The sequence below is a fragment of the Cygnus atratus genome, chromosome 9 (assembly GCF_013377495.2).
Source record: "Cygnus atratus isolate AKBS03 ecotype Queensland, Australia chromosome 9, CAtr_DNAZoo_HiC_assembly, whole genome shotgun sequence".
In the NCBI taxonomy this organism is placed as follows: domain Eukaryota; kingdom Metazoa; phylum Chordata; class Aves; order Anseriformes; family Anatidae; genus Cygnus; species Cygnus atratus.
Window position 1 is genome coordinate 14,076,392 of NC_066370.1, and position 26,001 is coordinate 14,102,392.

The window sequence follows — 26,001 nt, forward strand, 5'->3', positions numbered from 1 at the left end:
ACCACTTTCTCTGATCACACTTGCATGCCTGGACTTATTTTAATGAGAGCCAGACATATTACCTTGGTTCTTAATCAATAACCAAGTGACAGTTCAATTCAGGTCACTGAAGGCAAAGGCATTAAAGGAAACTTTGTAATTGTCTGTTATGAAACAGGCTGTCAAAGCAATCCTTTTCATTGGCCATTCTCCTCTAAGACTGCATCTAGAGTGATTTTACTATGAAATGATGCTACACTTAAAATACTTAGGTATGAGAAAGAGAGAACTTAGCCTAAGTGTGCCTTACAGAGAAGCAGGGTAGCATAGTAAGGTGCTACTTCATTTTGGCTACCAAGGAGATAGCTGTTTTTACAGCCAAGAATTAAATCATCTTTCAACTTACAAGTCTCCAATTCACAGGGATACAAATCATTTTTTCCTCTCGACAAGGTGCTATGTGTTATTTTGACATGCACGCTGGTAAACCCAAAACAGGAAGTTAAGAGGAATTATTGATTCAAACTTCAAATGAACATCTTCAACATGACCATTCCCTTTAAACTCAATAGGTATTTCAAGAGAATCATAAAAATATCTATTGTTCATTATACTGTATATTGAAACAACAAAACAAAACATTGACTGGCATCACATAATTTTAGTCAGTTGATTCTACAGGTATTTGTGAATCTGGACACTTCTATACCGACAAAGGAAATAATACGTTGTCCTAAGAAAAACAGTTTCCTAACTATATTGGATAATATTATTAGTAAACCCTTTATATTTTAATGGTAAATTCTGTTAGTCAACTAAAAAACAGAAAAGCTATCTTACCAGTGCTTTGGTGTAACCTGAGTCAAACTTATGACTTCATCAAGAATCTCATTCTTCGCCTTTTCAAATAGTTCATTCTATGCAAAAGGAAAAACAGGAAATAAGATTTTATTTTAAGTACAGTTTGACCACATTTTTATGCAAAGAGTAACAAAAAACTTTTTCTTTGGGCCTTTAAGCCTAAAATGGTACCTTCTGATCATGTTCTGGACAATGTATGTGCTTGTCATAAGCTACCCTGGTTTACCATGCATCTTCCCACCCATCTCTTGCATGCCTCTGGCCAGGCATGGCATTTGAATATTCAGGGTCTCTATAAAAGAATTAGAGAACGGGATCATAATTGTTTTGTTACTCCGTCTGTTGGAAAGAGCAGGGAATGTAACGTCTCTTTGTCAGTTCTATTAATCATGATCACAAAGAAACAGATGTATTCCTGTGGGCAGTTTAGGTCAATTAACTGTATACTAGATGAGTGAAGGACTTGTTAAGCATTAAATTACTACAACTTTGAAGTGTGCTATGGGAGAACTCAGTATTTCCTTCCCCTAGAATAGTTTATACTGTCCTCACATTTTAAAGTGTTGGTAATTTATGCTAATTTTAAGAAACCTTTACAAATGAGATTAAAGGGCATGAATTTTAACCCACAGTCTTCAAAGCACTTTGTAGCACACAAATTAAGCCAGTAGTGTAATTTACCCTGTCAAGCTCTCGCAACCGGGGGTAATTATTCTTCCATTCAGTCTCAAGATTGAAACGTGTGGCTGCAAAAAGAAATCAGAAAACAGGCCTTAACTTTTAAATTGTCTACATGCGCTTCATGATTATTTTTAGAAATTTATATTTTATTTAGAAATTTATATTTTATTTAGAAATATTTATAGTTTAGAAGTTACTAAAATTGCAACAAATATTGCATAAGACAAACCTTCCAAAAACTTCAAGTGCATCTATAAATGAATGATTGTTTTTCCACCATCTGTGCTCATACATTGTTTCTACAAATTGCAGGATTCACACATCACAAAGTAGAAAGGGTGGCAAGAGTCCCATTCAACTTACAACTCTGCACTGACCCGGCTGATCAGATGGTATCTCTACAGAGAATGCCATTTCAAACACATTTGAAGGTAGTGGAAAAATTCTGTTTTGCCCAAAAAAGGCCTGAATTTGTTTTCTTCATAATTATTGACTCCTCCAGCTTTTACAGCAAGTCCTTTACAGCATGAATTATTTTTATCATGCTTTTGTAAAGATTAAATGAAGCAATTATCATGTCATGAGAAGTTGTCATCACACAAAATATATAAAACAATTGTCCAAGCATGATGGCAAAACAGCATTACATGCTTGTGGAAGAACTGTTTTAACAGCAAGTTGCTATTTCACTTTGTCTTTTGAAGTCGATGTTTACCTTTAAAAGCATCTGCTTGCTGCTCCACAGACTCTCTCACCATTTTCCAAAAGCAGTCTGACACAGCAAGACTTAAGTTTTTTGTTGTCACCTGGTGTGCCTTCAGCATAGATGTCCTGTAAAGAAAGACAGCTATAGGAAACTATTCCATGCACACCCAAGCTTCCTGGACCGCATTTTCTCTTCACAAGAAGAAAGCTTTGCTTTTTTCTTTCATCCTCTCATCTCTCTTTTTCTCCGCTCACTGACAGTGAGTATTAGGTATCAAGACTAGCTTTGTCACCTCAACAAGGTGCTTAATATAAGCAGAAAACATCTCAAATAGCACTTCTGCATTGCAATCTTTGTAACATGTTCAACAAGAAAAACTAATGCTAGCATTTACCAGCACAAGCCCATTTTAGTAAAAGGAATAAATTCCAACATACTTCAACAACTTGGAATTTTGAAAAAATTCCTCTTCATACTCTTTAATAGATTCAATGCTTTCACTGCTGTTTCCTGGAGAAAGAAAAGAGTGCTGCAACAGTTCTATTTAGACAGTTTTCTCTGCTATTAAGGAGAAAATAAGCAGAGCCAGAGCTCTCTTTACCTTTTCCAGTAACAACTGCAAAATAACCCAAAGCTTTCATTGGGAAGAGTTTGCCTTCAATTATCTGCTGGATCTATGAAGATAAAGGATAAAAAAAACATGGTGAATTTTGCATAGAGATATTCTTTCCTTCAGCGCAGTTTAACAGCCACCTGCATATGTATGTAAGCATAGATTACTCTAAGAAGCAGTTTGTCAAGGGACTGTAAGTTCTATTGATATTTAAAAGAAAAAAAAAAAGAAGTATAAGAAGGCATAAAACAAATAAGGCAGAACATCACAAATCATGAAATAAAGTGAAAAAGCCTATCCGAGAATACCCTAAAGCCTTCCCAGCAGGTTCCACTTCCTGAGGTCACTTACGTGAAAGGAATCACTACAAAAGCATGCTGTACCCAAGCTGTAACTTGACTGAAATCACGTCACTGACCACTAAAAGCAAAGCCTAAGAGAGATTAAAACAGAAACCACTTCAAAAAATATCATATTGAATAGAGATCAATAATTTTGACAGCCTCAAACATTTTTATGTGTGTGACTTTAGCCATCATAACATGAAAAAAAAAGTTTCAACTCACCCTGCTTGGGCTAGCCACATTTTTCTCAGCAAGATCAACTTTAGTAAGCACAAAAATCGTCCTTTTTCCTTGGGGATCCATTTGGCTGACTAAGTCTGTGACAATACTGCGTTCTGCATCCACTGATCCATCTAAAGTAAACAGTTATATTTTAGGGACTATATAAGGTGACTCACAGTACTGAAGATATGGTAGGCATCAAATAAGTTTCATATTACAACTGTAAAACAGTAAAATTACACATGTATTTAACTTCTGGTTACACACAGTGAAAACTTGCTTCGTTCCTAGTATCATAAAAATTTCACTTCATTGTACTAGTGTGAGTTCCCACCAAAACTAAAAGTTACCCTACTTGCCAGCTTGTTCAAATATTAATCTCTTTCACTGTCTGTTACCTCCAAAAGCACTTCTGTAGAAATCTTGAATTTGATTACTATCACCATTTTCTTCTTAATGATAAAAATCTTATCAAAGCTTCTGCTGTCACTGACAGAAAAGATGCCTAAATTTACAAATGGGCATTTCATAGCATGCTGCTTTGTACACTGTATAAATTCCATGCATGGAAATAAATATATAATCAGGAATTTTCCAAAAGGAACGTAAGAATTAGAATTAAAAACAAAACAAAAAACAATCAAACAACAACAACAAAAACCTGACACTTGGATATCCATCTAGATTCTTGTTACCTTGAATACAAAGGATGATGGCATTAGGATTCTGCATGTAGGCCTTGCTGATGCTAAAGATAGTTTCCTTTGTATCCGGAGCCATACCTGATGTCACAGTCTTTTATACAGAGATATATATTTAAAGGAAAGAAGAAAACAGAAAGATAAAAAAAAGGAAAAAACAAACATAAGAACAGTTAATGTTCTCAGTAATAACATTACTTTACTTACAGATCTTAAAGATTTTTTTTTAAACACTGCATACTTACACTAATTACTCCAGGTAAATCAACCAATACCATTCTCTGCAAACCAGGACCTTTCACACTTAAGGATATAGTCTGTGAAGTAAAATTGAAATTAAATATTTATACATACACAGAGCTACTTTGTATGTACTTAACACACAAAATAAACATATTTACACACACTTTAAGCCAGCAAGTCTGCAATCTTAAATAGGAGGTCCAATTTTATATGCACATATTTGTGATATAAAACTGATTTTAACAGTTCAAACACACTTTGTGTAGGACTAAGTATTAAGTATATACAAATTGGATTTGCTGTAGTCTGTTATTTGAAGAATACTTACAAAAGATATACACGTCATACATTTAGTAGCAAGTATCTGTACAAGCCTTACCTCAGTGCTAACAGTGCACCCTTCCTTCACACTATTTCTCATTCTGATTTCTATTTCATTTCTCAAAGCTGCAAGCTGTTTCAAGAAAAAGCAAAATATCAGACATAATATTTCACCCAACCATGACAGAAGAAAAATGACAAACATAAAAAAAACCCCTTTACTTAGGGATTGTTCAAAATCTGTTCATAAACATGAACGAGTATGTCTAATACACATCTGAAAAACATGCATGTTGAATAACTAGTTTGGTAAATGGGGCACTAAACTGCAGATTACCTGCAGACCCTTGTATACTCCCCAGAATGTCTTCTCCTACATCATTCTACCCATCTAAGTACTAGCCAAAAATCCTATTAAGAGATAATGTAACATCTAATATCATGCCTTGCCCCAGTCAACATACTTCACTCTAAATAAACAGGGGCTAACAGCCCATAAAGATACAAAAGTTTCAGAGAATTAAAAATCACATTAACTTCCAGTCACCTCTTTTTATACTTACATCCTCTTCCTTAGTCAGATCAAACTCCCGAGAGCTGTCTTTGAATAAAGCCACATGGTGGGGACCTTCGCTAAGGGTTACCTGAATGGTAAAAGCCTTACTTGAGAAAGCATGGTAAAATTAACATGGAGAAACATCAGAAGTACATAACATTTATATACTTCCCACTGCAGGCAGACATACTTATGTAATGCTTACTCATTACAGAACTATTTATACAGTGGGAACTGTAAATACAGGAGTACTTACAGTAAGAACTACTACTATTCTGGTAGTACATACAGATCCCATATTGGCCTGACGAAGTTTTCTCATTAACTAACAACTCACCTGCTTAGATAGAGGCCATTTTATAAATGAATGTTCACATATGCTTCAAGTAATGGCTTAATCAGAGATAGTACAACACAGTGAATACTGATTAAGAGATTATGACATTTCTTACCTTAACAGGGGAACGTGTCATCATCTCCCCAGACCCCCGAGGGAATATACGGGCTTGAGCGATCATTTCTAACACACTGGTTTTTCCTGCACTTTGATCTCCAACAACGACCACCTTACGAGAAAGTTTAAACAACCACTGGCTTTCAGCAGACCATTTTGAAAGCTTAGACAAAAGCTGACCAAATATATGTTAATCCATACCAATGCTGGCTGTGTTATGTTTGACAACAAAAACATTTGTTTAAATATGAAGAAATGTTAACTTTTATTCAAGCAAAAACTTTGAATTTTGCTTCAGACAGCACTGTCCATACAGCAGCCTATGGGCCTAATCTGCCAGGCCATCTAATGACAGGAAGAAGTGCTTGCTGTTCTCACAGCAGCCAGTGCTTCTCTGCTTGTGCATAGTTCTTTCAGTCAGGTGAAAGGCTCAGCATTAGTCATCTGGTAGATGCTGCTTCTGCCTGGAGAAGGCCAAGACTTGACAACTTATTGTCACATCCCATCTTACCAGCTCATTATAGAAGCCACCAATGCCAGAGGCGGCTGCACAAGCAGGAAGCATTCCCATCTCTCCACTACACCAGCAGCTAAGACGAGGCAACCTCCTCCCCTCCAACAGCAGCACTACGGTGGGGAATTAGCTGGGGCACCTTTACCTTCTCAGCTCTACTGATACAAACCTTAAAAACACCTTTTTTTTTTTTAAACACAAAGTTGAGGAGGCTGGGATATACCGAGTGAGACCATTTAAAACGAAAGGTTGATAACAGCAGCAATATCCAGATCCAGACAGGGTTTTATCTGTAAATCAAGGCAGACTTAACATATTGCACTGGTTACTCTCAAACTTCAACACTTAAAATGGGCAATATGTATTTATGCAAAACCCTTGGAGATCCAGGAAAACAGCCTAACTCTAACTCTTAATTATATTCCAGGATAATCCAGTGTTCTATCCAATTGTAAGATCAGTCTTTAAGTTAAAAGCAAAGCAAAAAAAAAAAACAAACACAACTGATTTTTTATTGACTTACTCGAGGTAGGTGATCTTGAGTGTTATAGCTGGCATCATAATCAGACAGGATATCAAGTACTTCAGAATACATATCAATCAAAGATTTCTACAAAAATAAAAGCAGAAAGAATACACTCAGCCAACTAACAGAACAAATATTGGATTTCAGACAACTTCATCTGTACATACTATAAATTCATCCGTAAAAGCATGTTTATTTTCTCCTCAAAGAATAACAGACAGTTAGAAACTTAAACTATATATACTGCAGCACAGATTTGTTTTATGAAATACAATACCATGTAAAGTCACCCCTTGCCTTCTGCGGATAAACATACTACAGCTGCAGATGCATTGTGAAAGAAGAAAATCAGGGCTCTTATATACAGCACAAAAGTGCAACAGGGCTCAGGCTTCACAGCTTCCAAGTACAAAGCTGAACTGAGTTTCTTCCATTACACACCTAGATTTAAGTTTTCAGTTTGTTGAACAGTAAGCATTAAGGAAGGTATTGAACTATCAACTTCGTTCTGTAAAAATAAAATCTTCTTGTCTTCAGGTTTCCAGAGGAAAGATGAAGACCCATATTGATCAAAAGCAAAAAGCATACCTGGTTAAATCTCTATGGATTTATACAGGACCATTAAAAGATGTTTCCTGACTCTGTTACTAAATTCCTACCAAATTCAGTAATGCTCATTACAAAGCATGGAGGTACCTGATTGTGTGTGTAAGAAAAACTGGAAGCATATTTATTAGCAAATATAGTGAAACTACATAAAAACAAACAAACAAACAAAAAATATCCCGCAATTCATATTTTCCATTTAGGTAAGTTATTTAGAACTGATAATCTTTCTGCTCTTCAACTGAACCCATTTCCCAAAGTAATATAGTTCAAAAAGTCTGGTATATAAAAGCCTTAACATGTCAAAAAAGCATAGAAGTGTTATAACAAATGTTAAAAGTTCATATATTAATTAACAGATAAAACTTAGAATACCATCACAGAAAACAATGTATCTCTATACTAATGGTTAACACATAAGTACCTTTAACTTCCTCTGATGAATTCCTTTGTCATCTCTTTGCAGTACCAATTTTCTTAATTCTTTGTTCTCTTTCTCTAGTCGCTCAAGCATTCGTTGGTATTTGAGCTAGAAAACAGTGGTACAAATGTAGTGTCATAATTATGGAATTAGTACATTTTAGCAAAGTTTTAAGTACAGTTTAGCAAAGTTTTACTTATGAAAAACAAGTTAAAAACTGAAATATCAGTTGTAATGAAGCAGCACTCCACTCCTGGCATACTCCACATTTAAGGAATCTACAGCACTGAAAGCAAGGAAGGTATTCTGGGACATTATGATTATGCATTTCCCCTACTCCTACACTCCCCTCTTACATTCAGTCAGCCCCTGTCAAAGAAAGAACAGATTATATTGACCTGTAGTCTGGGCCAACATGATTAACCCTGAATACTGAAGTGTGGTTTTCAATCTTCCAGTTCTTAATTTTTACCAAATATCTTATATTTCAGATGTATATTAATCTAGTAAATCTGAAACTGCTGCACACAAATAACTACTTAAGACATCAGTAACTCAGAAAGTTACCTGAGTGCGTAGAAGTTCTTCCTGAAGTTGATCAATCTTCTCTTTGTCAGAAACCTACAAAGAAAAATAATCATGGCTACTAACACATTGTTTAGTTAATCCACTGCAAGTAACCAAATCATAAACCGAAAGCTTCATTTCACATAAGATTGATTTTACATGCATTTTAAAGCAACTAAAATTCTTCAATTTGCATTTAAAATTTAATGCTGATGGAAGGTTCCATCTGCAACAGGAGGATCACATGAAAAGGTCTAAACTCCAATGCATGCAAACACAAAAACTAACCTTTCAAGATTTTGTAGTAGGAAAGTGGGCTTTGGGGAAAAACAAAACTTTGTATGGTGCTTGGTTTTCTGGTCACTAGCCTAAATACAATTATGTGGTCAAACTCCCAGGATCTCTTATGCTTATGTCCTGAATTAGCATGTACTTGATAAGACGCAGTCACTAAAACACCTGCTTGTTACAGAAAGTACTTTTCAGGTGAGTGTTCACCATTTCTGAAACTTTCAGGGGATTTTTATTTCAGATTTATTTTTCAGAATTATAAACCTAAACATTCATGTTCAACTTCATAAAATATAGTTCTGATAGTCTTGAAAGGTAGTTTTAGATTTATTTAAATTACTCTAAATAACTGGAAAAATTAGGTTATTAGAACACAAAACATTTTGAAGTTCAAGTCATAAATGCAATAGAGACATTTTTAGTCAGATACTTTTCAAATTGGTTCATCAAGATGTAATAGACAGTTGTTCAAATGAATCCATTTTTAATATCATAGACAAAAGCATGAACCGTGCAATACAAATCCATATGGTGTAAATCTTTACAAGCAACATGAAACTTAATGGTTGACTGATGTAATTAAATTTAGAAAAAAATGATAATTGAAAGATTCTTTCACACTGAAAGAATGAATTAGGTAAAAGCCTTAATCTCTAAATAAAGCTTGTAACATTTACAACTCAAGTTAGCTTCACATCAGAAAGACTGATTATCTAACATGCAGATGACATCTGTCATTTAGAGAATATAAATCAATTTAGTTACTATAATTTCACTCTAGTTGTTACAGATTAAACAATAAATCAAAATTATTCATATTGACAACATTAAGGTATTAAACCTATAATACACAGGATCACGTATGCACTTTACAGGAAGCAATCAGATGATATTTCCATCAACATCCAGTTGTTTTCTTATTCACAAGCAGCAAAGGGCAAGTATTGCAAATTAACTTTCTTTTCTGCTGATTAGTTAAGCGATAGCAAGAGTGCATCAGAAAGGGAAGTTTAGCACACAGACAATTTGATGCCTGCAGCTACAGCACAGTGTATGCAAATGTTTGTTTACATATATACACACTTCAAACACCTAAGAGACATAAGGGGAAAATAAAATTAGAAAGGCAAAGAGAATAGCGTAGTGTATCAGGAAAAGCAAGAAAATAAAGGAAAGAGAAGGTGAACAAAGAGTGTCCATTTGGTGCAGATTTTCAAAGCAGCTAGCATCTTTCCGCTTTCTGCTCTTAAACAAGCTCTTTCTGAAAGTATTTCTGGGGCCTTGATGCATCTTTGAAGAGCATACTTACAGGCGAATTATTTCTAACCACATGAGCAATGTCTTTTACGTGCAGTATACTTATGTTAAACACAGTAAACAAAATATTGCACTCAGCTACACATTGCAAGATGTGAAACAAAGAATTACCTAGCACTAGATGATAATTCTGTCAAGGACAATTAGGTAAGTTACGTTAAAAATACACATCATTCTAGAACTGTTCGTTATGTTTCAGCTTTTGGTTCAGGTATCCTTTGAACATTTAGCTGCAATTAGTATATACAATATTTTCAACATATACTTCTTAATCACAAAATCGCAGAGTGGTTGAGGTTGGAAGGGAGCTCTGGAAATCATCTAGTCCACCCCCCCCCCGCCAACCAGGTTCACCTGGAGCACACTGCATAGGATGGCATCCAGGATGGCATCCTTTCAAGATCTCCAGAGTAGCAGACTCCACAGCCTCTCTGGGCAACCCCTTCCGGAGCTCCGTCACCCTCACAGTAAAGAAGTGTTTTCTAATATTGCTAGAGTATTTTTTAATTAGCCAATAAAAGTTAAAACTACCATAACATTCTGAAGTACTAACAGTCAGACGTGACTAATCTGGGATTTCTATTCACTTAAAAAACAATGATAAAAACTTAAGTGCCAAAATACCTCTATTTCTCTCTCTCTCTATATATATTTACACACAAAGTTTTGTTTAATCCAGTTCAGCCAGGTTTGGACATCGAGATGCCTCTTTCTTTCCACGGTGCCATCATAAAGACTTAGAAGAAAACTGTAGGACCATTTTTAATCATAGATTCCTGCACATAAAGATGCAGATACCTATTTACTAAGATTAGCAGAAGCTCACATTTTATTCTTTTATAGTTGCTCACTTTGCACAGTGATTGCTTTCCAGCAACTTTTGTCACAGGTTGTATAAAATAAGTATGTGCCTCTGAAAATTCAGTACCTTTGAAACTACTATTTATTCTCTAACTAGACTATAAATAATTCTAAATTGATCTTCAACAGAAGAACTGCAATGATTTCCAGTGTTATAAATGAATATATCAATACCTACACAAAACACAAGAAGCAACCATGCACATCACAGCAATACAAGAATAATCAATAACACTGCTAAATATTTATCAAAAGACTGACAAAAAACAACAGGAAGCAATTACATTTTTGCTTTTAATACCCTCTCCTGATTATAAGTTGAATAATAGTAAGAATTATCTCATAACTGAAGCAGATTTAACATCGAGTAGTTAAATTAAAATAGAAAATGTGCAAGTAAATCAAGCAACAGAACTTCAAAGAATGGAAATGAAACAGTAATTTTCTCTAGCAGGCAGGCAAGCAGAGCCAATTAAGTTAAAAAAAATAAACAAGGTTAGTTTATGCCCCAACAAAATGACATGCAATGACATATTTCAATGACAGTAACAACAACTTCTTCCAAAGATGAATTTGGATAAATGAATCTAATTTATAACCTCATGTCAATATATTAAAGAAAATATTTTACCACATCTTTCAACTTACTTCAAGCAAAAAGATCAGTGTGACAAAAACAGAGACATTCCTTGTCATTAGGTGTATATACCAAACACCACACCTGAATGCTAAATTAAGATTATTTTTTTTTTTTTTTATATGCAAGGGCAGTTAGATTTCCAACACTCAGAAAACACAAAGAAGTACCTGCCTTGGAGGACAGGATAACACTTACAGGGATAGCCCTTACAGCTATTACACAGCTTGGGAATTGTAGAATTAGTTACAAGAAAGTGCTAACAAGGTAGAATTTCCATCAGAAATGAATGTAATATCAAGCTAATTTTTTCCCCCAGTTTCCTTTATTATGCCAATACATTTTTATATATCAAATAATGTATTGCTTTTACGTCTTCATATACTTGATCACAAACTTCAAGCTACTATTCTATACTCCAGCGGTCTGAATAAACAGTACACAATCTGTCAGAGGCTGAAGGAGTTACCCCTAATGAAAAAAAAAAATAAGAGGACATGAACAGATAGAGAGCATTTAGACCACTGAAGACATCTCTCCTCTCCTACTAAATACTCATTTGGAAGGGAATGAATGTGAGGATAGAAAAAAAATCCCTCTGACTCTTGTAGGACACCTTTTGAGATAAAAAAATCATCTCAAATAATTGCATTTCCACTGTATTGTTATATGATGTCTAGATTCACAACTGATGATGGAATACATCAGAGTTATGTTAAATCCAGAGATAATATTAGCTAACTAAATTTCAAAAATACTTAAATTTAAAATGCTAGTATAGTTTCAGAGAACTAATTGATTTAAGTGATTTCCTCTGTTAAAACACTGCAAGTCATGAAAACCGCAGCTATGCAACTGCTTAGAAGTTTAATTCCCATTTACTGTGTTATTCTTTCTGTGGGAAGTATCTTCAAATATACAGAAGAGTAAGTACTGTATCCAGTGCTCAATTCCAAAGCTGTTCAAAGATATGAGGAATCAAATATTTTTGGGGGCACTGAAGCAAACAATAAAGAAACGTGGTTAAGAATTGTAGGCTATAACAGAATAGACTACTAAAATATCCCAAATTAGGAAGTATTTCCAATTCGCCTCAGCTCTATAACAATGAATAGTTCATAAATGAAGTAAGTAAAGTCACTTGTGGATGTTCAACAACCACAGTGTATCAATATAAACTAGGTTTTAAGAGAGACAATAGACAAGCAATATGTTTGATGAACACAGAGTTTTTAACGGGAGTATTTAGAAACAATTTTGCACAGGCAATTAAAGAGCTGCTGTCACTTTCAGATTTGTAATGTTATAAGCAGGAAAAAAATGTTCCCAGAGATATATTGCCTACATATAGCTATACTCTCAAAAGATATAGCTATAGTCAGCAAGTAACGGCAGAGTAAGTAAACTGGATATTTATTCACATACTTTCCTTAAATACACTTTTTAATGTATCAGCTTTAAGTAACAGTTTTATAAAGGTAGAGAGCATTCAAAGTGATACAAAATATTTGTTCTACTTTTAACACTCTGCTTGAAAAGCAATTTGGTTAAACTGAAAGAGAACTATACACCTGTACCGAAGTTGTCTATGATAATCATTTGGGCCCATGATTTAATTAGAAGTTAGATTTTTCTATCTCATATGCAGGAGGCTGAAGCATTCGATTAGTGTGAACACAGTACATATTGTCCCTTAAGCCATCACCTTTCGCTTCTGCTGGTACGAGCCCGTGTTATATTGGCCAGCGGCTCTGCGTGCTTCCTCTTCGTGCTGCTGGATTTGTTGTTGTAACAGAATGAGTTCACCAAGCAGGCTCTGCCATGAGTTTATAATAAAAAGGAAAGGAAAAAATTGGGGGTGTAAGGAGAACAAATTTAAACCAAAGGGCATGACAAAGACAAATGAAAAACAGGTATGAATGAGTCAGTTCAAACAAAAGCGAAATATTATTATCAAGATCTCCTGCTAGCTAGCTGGGACTGGATACAACCAGCACAACCATGTACCTTGCAAATCCATGAAAAACAAAATAAAAACATTTAGCTAGATTTTAAAAATATTCAATTTTAAATGAGCACCTACATCTAAATAAATAAATAAATTAAAATTCAACCAACATTGCTATAAAACATTGACAAAGGTTTCAGGATTTCATCTCAACTAAATAATATCAGAATTTCTTAAGTATCAGCAATTTTTCACAACTTAACCATGCAGGTATTTAACTAGGGTCTTTTGGATACTCTACACAAAGTGGTGCAGAACAGTTAATCAGCTCAACTTTGTCAGTAATGTAAGAGCTCTCATTTTGTTCTTGCTCTCAGCAACACAGACACTTTACAGAAAGATGACTTCTCCTATGTAGCCTTCAAAGTAAGAGAAGCAAAACAGTTTCTAAAGCATAAAGATAAAGCCCTCTCTTCACTTCTGTAACAATCTGCAGTTTAGAATAATGCTATCATAATCCTCCCTGATCACTTCAAAATCCCTGCAATGCAATGCTGATTTCTTAACTATTCAGCATTTCTGTGAAGCTTAGATTTCTTCTCTTCTTCCTCCATGCCAAATATTCCTGCAACAGTAAGTTGTCTTTCAGAAAGTCTACATTGGTTCAAAGATACTATACTACCTTCTACTGGAATCTTACGTACAATTTATTTCAGAAAATGTAGATAAAAGAAAAAATAAATATTCAAATTAAGGTCTTTAAAAAATGTTACATCTTCTAAGAAAACATTCAGTAAAATGGGGTTTCAAAAATGTACTACAGGAGTCAAAACAAATCCTGGAATAAAACTTTGATGTAAAGAATTCAAGCCATCTACCATTAATTTATACATTAGGTGCACGAAATACACACACAGGCATGTACACAGAAGGATAAACAACACAGGAGAGAATGGATAAAAGAAGAGACAATCAAATGACCAAATGTAAACATTTGTTAAATAGCGATTTGTATAACATTTCTAGAATAGAAAAATCCTCACATTTGTATTTTATTGAACCACTCTGAGATTTATTAAATCTCTTTATTGGAAGACGGGCAAAAACATGTGAACTGTGCCAAGAAATTGAATGAAACAAAAGCAACCAACTGTTCAATTTCACTTCCATACAGCATCAGAGCTGTATATATAGCACATAGCTATACTTAGTATTAGAAGAACAACAATAATATTTTACCATTTCACAAGCAAGGTAATTAATTCTCAATGTAACCTGGCATGGTTCCTTTCAAAATTATGCTATTGGTCAAGAAAATACCAGAAAAAACACTGAACAAACCTGCCATGAAGGTCCTTTAGCATTTAAATGAGCACTGTAACAGAAGTTGTTTGAAGTCACCAAGTGTAACTATTTGACATGGAATTACTTTCCAGCAGGTCAGGTACCTCTGACTGTTACTCCGTAGCAAAATATGAAAACCCTTTTTCAAGTGAAGTCACCCCCACTTAATAGAATATTCAAGTTAAAAGGGCAAGACTGCTTCTCAATAACACTTTCTTTTTTGTATATATAAGTCAATAACATTGTTACCTTTGTTTTCTATTTCTTACTACATAAGTTACAAACAAAAAACAAAACAAAACAGAATCAACCAAACAACAACAACAAAACAAAACAAGAAGCGGCTTGAACAGCACACAGCAACACACGCAACACCTAGCCTGGTATGAACTGGGATATAAATAAAACTTTTTACATCTCCCTGCCACTGTTCCCCCCCAGCCCTCAACTCCCTAAATCAGTCATTCCTATGTAAAACTAATTATTTTCTAGAATAAGAATTTCATCTAGAAAATCAATGCTGATCAATTAATGGGATTTAAACTAATAAATTGTTTACAAGCGTTATCAATCATCTTATCAAAGAAAGTAGAACAACACTAGTTGACAAACTTGGTGGCACAAACTCTGGAAAGCCATCATGAGAATCTGGGTGCACAATAAATAAAATAACCCAAAACAAGTGCTGATACTGTAACTGCAGATACTTTAAAAAAATCAAAACACATTAGTTTACATTAAGAGTTAAGTATGTTGTATGTCAGTTGGATATTTTTAATTTAAAAGTTCCTCACAACTGAAGTATGTGCGCCCCATTTTCAAGAGCAACCAGAGCCCATGCCTTGTTAAATTGGGAATGAAACTGGGCAATGAATATAGAAGAGAAAGTTATGTAAAGTTACGTAAACTTTGTCACACAATTTACAAAGAAAACAACAACAACAACAGAACAAAAATGAGAAAGCTAAAAAAAAGATTAAAATAATCCTACTACAAGAGACACCCTGTCAACTATACAAAGAATACCTGAAAACGGCCCTGGAACTATATAAGCAGGAATTTACAAACATATAGGCATCAGTTTTCCTGTCCAGCATGTGTGTGTTCTGGAAAGCTATCCATACAAGGGAAATAAAGAAATGCCTGATGCCTGCAACTTTGTCCACAGTAATATTACTGTCCACACTTGATAACTACAAAGTTATTTCTTACTACTTTTCAAGAGCTGTAGATTTTAACTTAATTAGTGTTTTGTTTTTTTTTTTTTTTCCCTGCAAGCTGTATCAGCACGTAGTTTTGTTTTGATGTAGTTTTTTTTGGATAGGAAGGAGGTTTATATGGATCACAAAGATTCTGTAATTTCCTTTATTTTTATGCTCACTTGGACATCAGCCAGCCAAGTTCCAGAGAAATAATTAGTGGACAATTTGTCCTTATGGATATATTAATCATCAACAACAACATAAAAAGAAAATGTACAGAAGAAGCATTCCAGAAGTTAGGTCACAAAGAGGTCATAATCATACTATATCACAGAACTGGAACAAATTCACAGTACAACATTATTTTCACCCGAACTGCCACATGATGGGTGGAACTGATATCCAAGTCAAGTGACACTCCTTTCCAAAACCTCTTTCTCATGTAGAATTCCTGCGCTGCTGCTTCCACTTACTGAAGGTGACCCTCTGCTGGCTAGGCAAGGCACTTTAGTCATTGCCAAATCCTCCACAGTGAACCAAGTTCTTAAGGCATGAGATTGTATCAAAGTGACAAAGGCCGAGAAAGGACTGTATGCCTGGATTTGAATAATATACATTGAATTATTTATTTACCTAGCTTCTAAGCCCCAAATCAAAAGTTGAGTTGCATTTTGGTTATAACTCAGATTATAAAGAAATTTTAAACTTTGGAGCCTGTTTGCCTTAATAGGAAGCTGAAACTCTTAAAGAGTTTTTTTTTTTTTTCTTTCCTGTTTTGGTTTGTTTTTTGGGGAGGGAAGATAGACAAGTACTGCAAAATAATTTTCCAAGAAGGCAATACTGCCATTTCAGTGGAAGTCTGAACTATTCCCACAGTGAAAAACACACAACACAATAAAATGTTTTACTACACTGGAGCTTTGTATAGCTATCTTCTTTCTCTGAAAGCAAAATTTCTTATTGAATCCACATGGAAACAGATTTAAATTCCATTTATTTAAATTACTGATCTGAGCACTCCAGTAATTTTAATTTTGTTTTCTTTTCAAAGAGTTGTACTTTTTGTATCAAACAAAAAGTTACCAACTAAACCACACATTAGCTGGAAAAGTAGTTTGTTCTGGACAATTTTCACTGGTCTTACGCTCTCTCTCATTCTACAGAAAGTTTTATAGCCCTGTCTGCGGACAATGCCTAGTAACAATTCTACAACAATTCTACAGAATAGAATTCTTTCAAATAACAAATCCCTGGACATTTGCCATTACTGATCTTTCCCTAATGAAACACTGAAAAACAGCTCATCAGCTGATCATAAGACATACTTAATATCATAGCATTGTATGCATCCGTACAATAACAATTTTTAAACTGGTATTGATTGGCAGTGAAAAAGCATTGTATGAAAAAAGGCCATCTTACTCATTGTCTAGAAAATAATATTGCTTGCCAATAAACCAAGCGACTGTGGTATGTTAGCTATTCATATCTGTCTTTTTTGAAATGTTATGACCAAAAATGACCATACTAATTAACAAAGCAACATCTTCTAAGTGGAATTTGTCAGATATAATTGGAATTATAAAAATTATTATGGCAGACTAAATTTTAAAACTCAGACTGGTTTAATATGCGCTGATATTTTCTCTACTGCAACTACATTTTTGCTGGCAACATTAAAATGCAGTGGTCACTGTATGTGAAAAAATGGAATAATAAGTATCAGTGATAATACTAGCACTCAGTAAATCAATCAATTAATTTACTTACTGATGACAATAAATTAAGATGACCATTTCTTCACAAATCCACAGTTAAGGGATGTTTTTTGTTTTGTTTTAAACAGTGAAACCTGTGCTAAGCAATCATTCAAGAGAAAATAATTTTCTATGTATGGACAGCTTACTGACGAGGGGGAAACAAAACCTAAATTTATTTCTTACGTAGAAATCTGTCAGTGTTCCAAAGGGGAAAAAAAAAATATAAGAAGCATGCTTTGTACAGGTTTCATTGTATTTCATATTGCCATGCAGAATGAATGTAGAATGTATACATGCCTGCATATACAGAAATGTCTTTCACATAAAACTCTATTTCCAGTTCAGCAAACATTTTTTCAGTTGCAAAAATAAATATTTCATAACTTACAAATTCCCAAATATGTACCACTTTCATTCTTTAAAAAAAAAACAAAAACAAAAAAACACAATATACAGAGGAAAAATGAAAAGCCTTTAGAGAATGAGCAACGTTACCATCAAGGATTTAAACAGAAATAACATCTACTATTCATTAAGCAAAAGATTTAATTTTAACTTCTTTACTTCAAGGAAAAAAAAGCTAACACTATAAGTTATTTAAATACAGTAGCATTTTCTTTCCATGAAATTACAGTAATATTTTTTTCCAGGAAATCTTAAGAAAAATGTGATTATACACTTTTTAAATAAATTAAAAAAAAAGACTTCTTTTCAAATAGAAATTCTTTATTACAGCAGAGATCCTTCAGTAAGAATCACAACTGTGAACATGGCAACAGAAATGGAGTTGCGAGCAGAAAAAAATGAAAATAACTATAGAAGCCTATAGCAACTTCAGTAATAAGCTATCAGTTCAAATGCTACTGAGAGCATGTCCTGAGAAATTCCAAATGCACACAAAATAACTAAAATGACCTTCTTAGAAACCAAGTTTCTGAAGAATGTAATACCTAAAGATTTTTGTGACTGCCTAGAATTTTCCTTACACCAAAACGTGTTTAGCACTATACTGTTTATATATAAAAAGACCAATGCATTCTCTTCAAAGATAAATTCTATTAAGCTGCTTCAAAAAAGTATCTACAACTAGCTGTTAAAGCAATTTAAAAAAACTACCTGTTATTAAGAGATTCATATTTGCTTGAGAGTAATTACCTTCTTGTACTGTTTGTCATTGTCATATCCCTGGTCTGTAGCTCTGAATGCTGTTTCTCCAGGAGAACCTAGGACACAGTTAGAAAAATTCATTACAACATGCAAAACACACTTCAAAAATTTTAAAAAACACCTAATCAATGTAAAATAAACCTACATATTATTATTACCCTATGTATTATTAAATCAATAACCTTGCTATCAACCCAAAAAGAGTCACCACAAATAACTGAAAACAAAACTCAGTTTAAAACTCATTTGAAAATTTTGTATCAAATCTAATTTGCGACTCAAAGTAGTTATCATCAAAAGGGAACAGACAGCGTCAGCTAGACTATTTAATCTCTAAAAGCTTTTTTTTTTTTTACTTTTTTTTTCTGATACACAAGATGATAATACAAATTCAATTGCATCATTGTAATGATATGTGTATATATATATATATATATAAATACACACACACACACATTCTTTTCTACTCTAATGACGTTTTCAAAATAAGCTTCCTACAAAAAGCATCTGCTAAGGACTATGATAAGTATCAACTACTCATTCTCACAGGGGCAGATCTAAGAATTTTTTAAAATAGTTGAAAGGTATTTGTAACTCAAAATTAATTGCTGTGAATAGATGTGTTTACACTGATATTCACTCCTCTTAGTACAATAGTGTTTTAAGAGTTTGCTTTAAAGAGGCAGGTTAGGGGCAGTAAAAAGGGCTTTTACACACCTAACAACAGAAGTAGATCAGAAGCTCCTATGACTTCACTAACCAAATTGTAACCTGTGAAAAATCAGCAGAAGAGGGGAAATAAAAATTATAAATACAAAACAAAATGCAAAATAAAGATGAGGGATCTTCATCTCATTTGGAGGACCACAAAACCATAAATGGCAACTATGCCCAGGTGAGTATGCTAACAAATTCCATTATAATAGGTGATACCTCACAGTACCAGTCAATAACACACCACAGTTTTAAACAGGCAAAATATATAGGAGATTGTCATCTACTTGTCAGTCTGTTAATCTTGGTCCCTGCTGAGTTTGTAGTGAGATGAATTAACTAATTCCACCACTAACAGTATTTTAAGAAAATGAAAACACACGCCTTAGGTACACTGTTATGCAAATATTCTCAAAAACACCTAAAGCGGTGACTACGATACCCCAGAGTTATAATCTTTCATAACTATGAATTTATGTTGTTTGGTAATTATTAAGATATACATCAGAAAGAATCTTTCATTCTGTTACAAGAAACACTGGGTGAAGTTTTGAGCTGTGCTAAAGAGCAAGTCAGATAACGATGATGAAATCAATCATTTTTATATTTAAAGTCCATTCGTTAGAAATGTCCTATTTAAATCTAAAATTTGAAAACTTCTAAGTGTACTAGTACCTGGACACAGTGGATTGACAAACCATGCCCCTGTTTTGTGAAGGACTTAGAACTCCCACATACTGCATTGAAATGCAGCCCCTACCTAACCTGAATCTCCTAGCAAGTCTTTCTGCCTGGACACAGCTCCAGAAGATATCACTCAACCCAAAGATGACCCAGGTTACAAATCTCTTATCTCACATGCCTGCAACATTAAGCACCATCATTCTCTTAATTATCCAACTCTGTCCTCCTATAACAGCTATAGCATAGTACTGTTGCTACTGTCCACTGCCACTCACAACTTCTGCAAGTTCCAGCAGGACACTTGCAGCTTCTATGACTTACTGAAACAATTAACTTTCTATCTGTTTGTTTAGAGGTGAAAAAGAATTCTATTTTTCTATTCACAGTCACATTTTGGTTCCCAGCACTTGCTAACAGAATTCTTCCCTTTAAAAATCCATTACACTTACCTGTGTCCATACCACTTTGAGATGAGATATTCAATGAAAGGCATGCATTTTTGAGGATCCACTTTCTTTTAGCATCAAAGGACATAGCTGTAACCTCATCTTGTAATATCTTATGTTCTCAAAATTAAAACTAAGCTGAAAAATTAGTCTCACCAGGAGAAAAAAATCCTTTCAGTGAAGCGAAGCTCTCTCCAATCTTGTCAAAGTCAGGCAGAAGTTTGGCAAGGTCATCGGCATCAGGAAGGGCTTTGATAATTTTTTCTAGGAAAATAGTACAAAAGCTAGTGAGCAGTTTTTCTCTCCTACTATTGTTGTGAATAGGAACAGCTTAGGCTATAAAACCTTGTAACTGTTCCGAGGCATACCTTTATCTTTTAAACTTTTTTAAATTAAATAAATAATTAAAAGTTGCTTTCCACATACACCTCCTCCCATTAGTGTTGGGAAAGAATATCAGATCTGAAAAAACAACTGCTTTTTTAGACTTTGAACTTTCTGATAACTTGGTTGCCCTATGTACTTTAAATTTTGTACAACTTATTCTTGCATTACACCACATTTCATGCATTGCCTCACATACTTCAGAGACAATGTTTTTTAAATTATAGGACAGCATAACTATGCTGTATGTTTTAAGGAGAAGTTATTTTTCAATTTCATAAATAACCTAATTCTGCAATTGTTTCAAAAAAAACACCAACATTATTAATTTTAGAGTATTATAAAAACGTAGTGTTCATTAGCAATCAGAGAGAGAAAACATTTGTCTCAATTCTTCAATCCCAACATTCAAGACTACCTATGCAATGCTCAAACAAGTAGTTGAAACGTTCACAAACGTTTTTTAAAAGAACACTACCTAACTATTCTCATACATAAGAGGTAACTCAGTGATTGTTTTTTAGACTTCTATCTGAGAATATGCAAGAAATCTAATGTAACTAGAAGGTTCAGGAAAATATTTTTTTTTTTTTACTCTGTATCTTCAAGATAATTTTGCAGATATTTCTATAAATTCCTGTGTTTCAATTAGTTGTTTAATTATACCTACCTTCTACTTGTCTAATTATATTTGTATTTGTTACTCATTCTTACAGAGAGAACCTTGTGCATAAAACTGCCAAAACCTGTCCCCTTGGTCATGCTGGAAGTCTGCTTTGAATAATGGGAGTACATGACAAAAGAAAGGACCAAGAATGTTCTCAAATGAAAAGATGAATTATGGAACTTCAATGCTAAATAATGCTTAATTTCTTCAGAAAAACACAACGATACAAGTAACTTGCTAAGACATACCCCAAACACTTCATCAATACAAGCTCACCCAAATCACTGCTATAACACTACTATTACATTGGATCCAGGCACTAAGAACCACACCCTTGTGTTTAAGTTGTGCATGTGCTAGTGTAACATTTTAGCTTCTGTGATACCGAAGTCAATATGTTCGTCAAGCTCCCAGATGAAGTCAGGAACAATCCACTTATAATCATCAAGATCAGGCATCATGTCCTTCCACTGATCATATGTCTAATACAAAAAGGAAAAAAAAATACAGTAGAAATAGAAGGAATGCACGTAGACAAGCATATGAGCCATCTATTGAAAAGTAGTACCTACATATAAAGCATAATAACCCACCATCTTTTAGATATGTATAATATTATTCAGGTCTTTTGAAATCTATACTAGTTCTCTCAACAATCTGTTTTCCAATTTCACTCATCTTTCTTTTCATTAATTAACAGAACAATGATATTCTGTATTTTTGTGGGTTACCAAGAATTAATGTTCTGAAACCTGTAACAACAAAAATAAATATGCGTAGAATATCCTCCAAAGATAAATACCTTTTTAGCTGTGTAACCACCACCTACAGCAGATCCTAATATAATGTAGCGAATTCTGAGAAGCCTTGATGCTAGTCTAGCTAGCCAAAAGTTCCTGTAGGACTGGTATCCGTACTTTACATTTAAAAGTTTTGTTTTGTGAAAGGGAAGACGATTAAGAGAAGAGAACTGCTGAATGGATATCCTTAATGGAGGTCTTTGAAATTTTGAACTTGGATAGTAGGGATGATGTATACTTCGGGAAACAAGATGCAGATTTTGAAGTGGTGATTTTCTTTTTATTCCATAGTTGCTCTTTGCTAGACTCCGGCAGATGACGCTAAAAGAAAGGAAGAAAAACTCTCAGTAACAGATATCTTCAACATACCATTAACTCAATAACCTCTTTAGAAGCAATTCACATTACACTGTAGCTGGTTACAGATAAATTAGAGCATCATTCTGAATGTCCAGCAATCATTGCTATGCTACCAGGAAAAAAAAAAAAGCTGTAAACAGTATTAAAGGGTATAGCATTTCCAGTGATTACAGAAAGAACACCTTTAATCCCATTTATGAACTCTGTTGTTAGGTGAATTTAATTTCTACACTGGATTACGACGAATCAGTTCAATGGTAAAACACAGTTTGGCAACCAGTATCTAAGAGTCCACAGATGACTATGATCAACTTGGATCATAAAGGAAAACTTGATAGTTTGGCCTATCTTGTTACTGTAAACTAACTTTTAGAGAAACTAACTTTTTTCAGACTTCAAAAACAATATGCAGACAAAAACATCCTCTGCAAAATACATGTTACTTTTCTAGCAAAGCTGATCCTCCTGTGGAGTCGAAGGATGCACTTGAAGAAATCTTTCAGTTTCTTTAATTTTCTGTGGTTCTAGGCTTACAGCATTATTGTTTTGTCTTGTGTCATGCACAGACAAGATTACTTCTGGACATGCTTGCACCGTGTTTGTTGAAGACTTCAGTAAAATAATTCAGATTTAAACACTGGGAAATTTCAGTGTGAACAATTTGATTCTGAAAACAGAACTCAGGAATTAATACGTTAAAACAATGAACCTTATCAACTCTGCCTGTATTAAACTACATACACAGGTTGGAATAAAGCTACTTGTACACCTTCACTTATGCTATCTACATGCTTTAGCATTTTGAGGTAGCTTTGCTAGCTTATGGAAAATACAACAGAAGAGTTAACATTAAACCATTTACTGGATGCAAAATACAAGTGAAGTTACAGTTCTTGAAATTAATGCTTGTTCCTTAAAGCTTTTTTCAGGATTTGTTATATTCTCCGGTGTATTTACTTATGAAGAGGACAAATGAAAAAGTAGAAAGTGCTTCAAACCATTAAGAAGGCAAATTATTCATCCCATAATCCTTAATCATTTAATATTAAGGAATTTTAAAGAGAATACATAAGTGAATCATATGAAATTGAAAAAAAGCTCCATAATAAATAGCCCTTTCCCTGAGTCTTTCTGTGTACTACCGATGACATTCTTTTGCAGGCATATTCTTTACCTCCAAACAAGTGAAAGACTTCATTATAAAAGCACTTTTGACACAGAAATTGAGCATTTGGATGAGAAGTTAAAAATCAGTGATATTTACTTCTCTTAAAAAAATGCAGATGGTGTATGTTTAAAAATTTCCTTTAATGTAATGGCAACCTTAAAAATAAAAAAAGGAACTCCACCAACTGTTCTGGAAGTCCTCTTTCATAAAAGTCAATGCAATTCTGAAATTTACCCTCTTGCTGCTATAGTTCTGAAGACTATCTATGCTCTTGCAGCAAGAAACTCATTATCTAGCAAAAGCATAATAAGCGGGAACAGAACAACCCCTCAAGCAATATCAAGTACCTCCTCTTTGACATGGAATTACAAAAGCATCAGAAATAAACCGCAGATAGTACCAATACAAAAAGTGGACTCTCAGAAATAAAAAAGTGAAAATGCCCCCACGCTAGAAATATTTTAACTCCTGCTTTGGAAGACAGTTTTGATCAGGGTGTGGTACACCACGATGAAGCAAGCTAACTGTGCAGTTCTTCCTTTTGTTGTGTTGTCACTACCATTGCGCAGATATTTAAATTTTTCAGTTCATACTATTGCAGCCACTTCTGGTTATCGGCCTTCACCCTGATTAAAGGTACTTTAATGGTACATAACTTTCTTCTCTGCGATTGTTCTTTTAAAATATACTGTCTTATTATTGCATTCGTTCTGTACTGATTAAACTGAATGAAAAATTGTGTTCCATCAGAAATTGTTATGGCAAGAACTTGACCAACAACAACTGCCTTTTGAGTGCTATCTCATGTAAAGACCTATCCGCTTTCCTTCTACATATAAAATCTTATATTAAAAACAAACAAACAACTCCATTGTTATTCCAGAAGTTGTTTACTCTTTCCTCTTCCTGCTGCTAAAAGCTATCGATAAAAGCTGACAAAAAAATTAACTGAAGATCTTCACCGAAAGTGCAGTGATACTCAAATGAAAGCCAAATCGACAGTACTAAATGAAGCGTTCCATGACTGACAAACATAAAGCCTCTGGAAAACTGCGTTTAACAACAAGCAAACTACAAATTAGCCTTCCAGACACAGGCAGCTCTGCCATTAGAACCTGCCTGAATACAGGCCTGTGACCTGTCTACGTCAGCATTGCACAGATTATAGATACTTTGTTAAAAAAGAGCAAAAAACAGTGGGCTGTTACTAGGATATCCAAGCATTCTAATATAGTAGGATATCCAAGCATACCTAACATCTTATGCATATTCTTCCAGTTTAAGAGTTTAAAAAAATCCCCCCTCAGCCGGGACAAACTTTCTGTAAAGACATGCTATATATACTTCTATTAATTATAACGTGAAAGAATCTTTCATAGAATCATAAAGGTTGGAAGAGACCTCCAAGATCACCTGGTCCAACCATCACCCTGCTACCAATGTCACCCACTAAACCGTGTCCCTAAGCACGTCCAGCCTTTCCTTGAACACCCCCAGGGACGGCGATGCCACCACCTCCCTGGGCAACCCATCCCAATGCTTGACTGCTCTTTCTGAGAAGAAACGTCTCCTCATTTCCAACCTAAACCTTCCCTGGTGCAACTTGAGGCCATTCCCTTTAGTCCTATCACTGGTTATCTGCGAGAAGAGGCTGACCCCCAGCTCCCCCCCAGTTCCTTTCAGGCAGTTGCAGAGAGCAATAAGGTCTCCCCTGAGCCTCTTCTTCCCCAGACAAAACACCCCCAGCTCCCTCAGCCACTGGAGTGTACCCCAACAAAAAGCACGGAGCTGTTTTCCCTCACTCAGCACTGCCACAACATCTACGGAGGAAGGCCGGGGGCTTCCAGCCGCCCTGCGACATCGCTCCTGCGGTGACACCCCGAAGGAAGGACACCCCTGAGGGACGACACCCCAGGCCCCGTTCCCTCCACGGGCA

At 34.7% G+C, this 26,001-nt stretch overlaps 1 protein-coding gene across 4 annotated transcripts in view; it reads right to left on the bottom strand.

Moving 5' to 3' along the window:
• The window catches only part of OPA1 (OPA1 mitochondrial dynamin like GTPase), a 53,061-nt gene that overhangs the window by 26,687 nt on the left and 373 nt on the right, over positions 1 to 26,001 (bottom strand). The window contains exons 2-21 of one of the 4 annotated variants that reach the window (XM_035544434.2): positions 22,540 to 22,858; positions 22,123 to 22,219; positions 20,843 to 20,950; positions 19,560 to 19,613; positions 18,831 to 18,898; positions 13,127 to 13,237; positions 8,316 to 8,369; positions 7,752 to 7,856; positions 6,719 to 6,805; positions 5,680 to 5,793; positions 5,235 to 5,315; positions 4,730 to 4,804; positions 4,353 to 4,424; positions 4,102 to 4,201; positions 3,407 to 3,537; positions 2,829 to 2,901; positions 2,665 to 2,737; positions 2,237 to 2,352; positions 1,522 to 1,586; positions 820 to 896 (exon numbers count right to left, since the gene is read on the bottom strand). In XM_035544434.2, coding sequence (XP_035400327.1) covers positions 820 to 896; positions 1,522 to 1,586; positions 2,237 to 2,352; positions 2,665 to 2,737; positions 2,829 to 2,901; positions 3,407 to 3,537; positions 4,102 to 4,201; positions 4,353 to 4,424; positions 4,730 to 4,804; positions 5,235 to 5,315; positions 5,680 to 5,793; positions 6,719 to 6,805; positions 7,752 to 7,856; positions 8,316 to 8,369; positions 13,127 to 13,237; positions 18,831 to 18,898; positions 19,560 to 19,613; positions 20,843 to 20,950; positions 22,123 to 22,219; positions 22,540 to 22,858 — 1,980 coding nt within the window. The remainder of the gene's footprint in view (positions 1 to 819; positions 897 to 1,521; positions 1,587 to 2,236; positions 2,353 to 2,664; positions 2,738 to 2,828; positions 2,902 to 3,406; positions 3,538 to 4,101; positions 4,202 to 4,352; positions 4,425 to 4,729; positions 4,805 to 5,234; positions 5,316 to 5,679; positions 5,794 to 6,718; positions 6,806 to 7,751; positions 7,857 to 8,315; positions 8,370 to 13,126; positions 13,238 to 18,830; positions 18,899 to 19,559; positions 19,614 to 20,842; positions 20,951 to 22,122; positions 22,220 to 22,539; positions 22,859 to 26,001) is intronic. The other 3 variants (XM_035544435.2, XM_035544436.2, XM_035544437.2) reach the window with 3 other exon arrangements.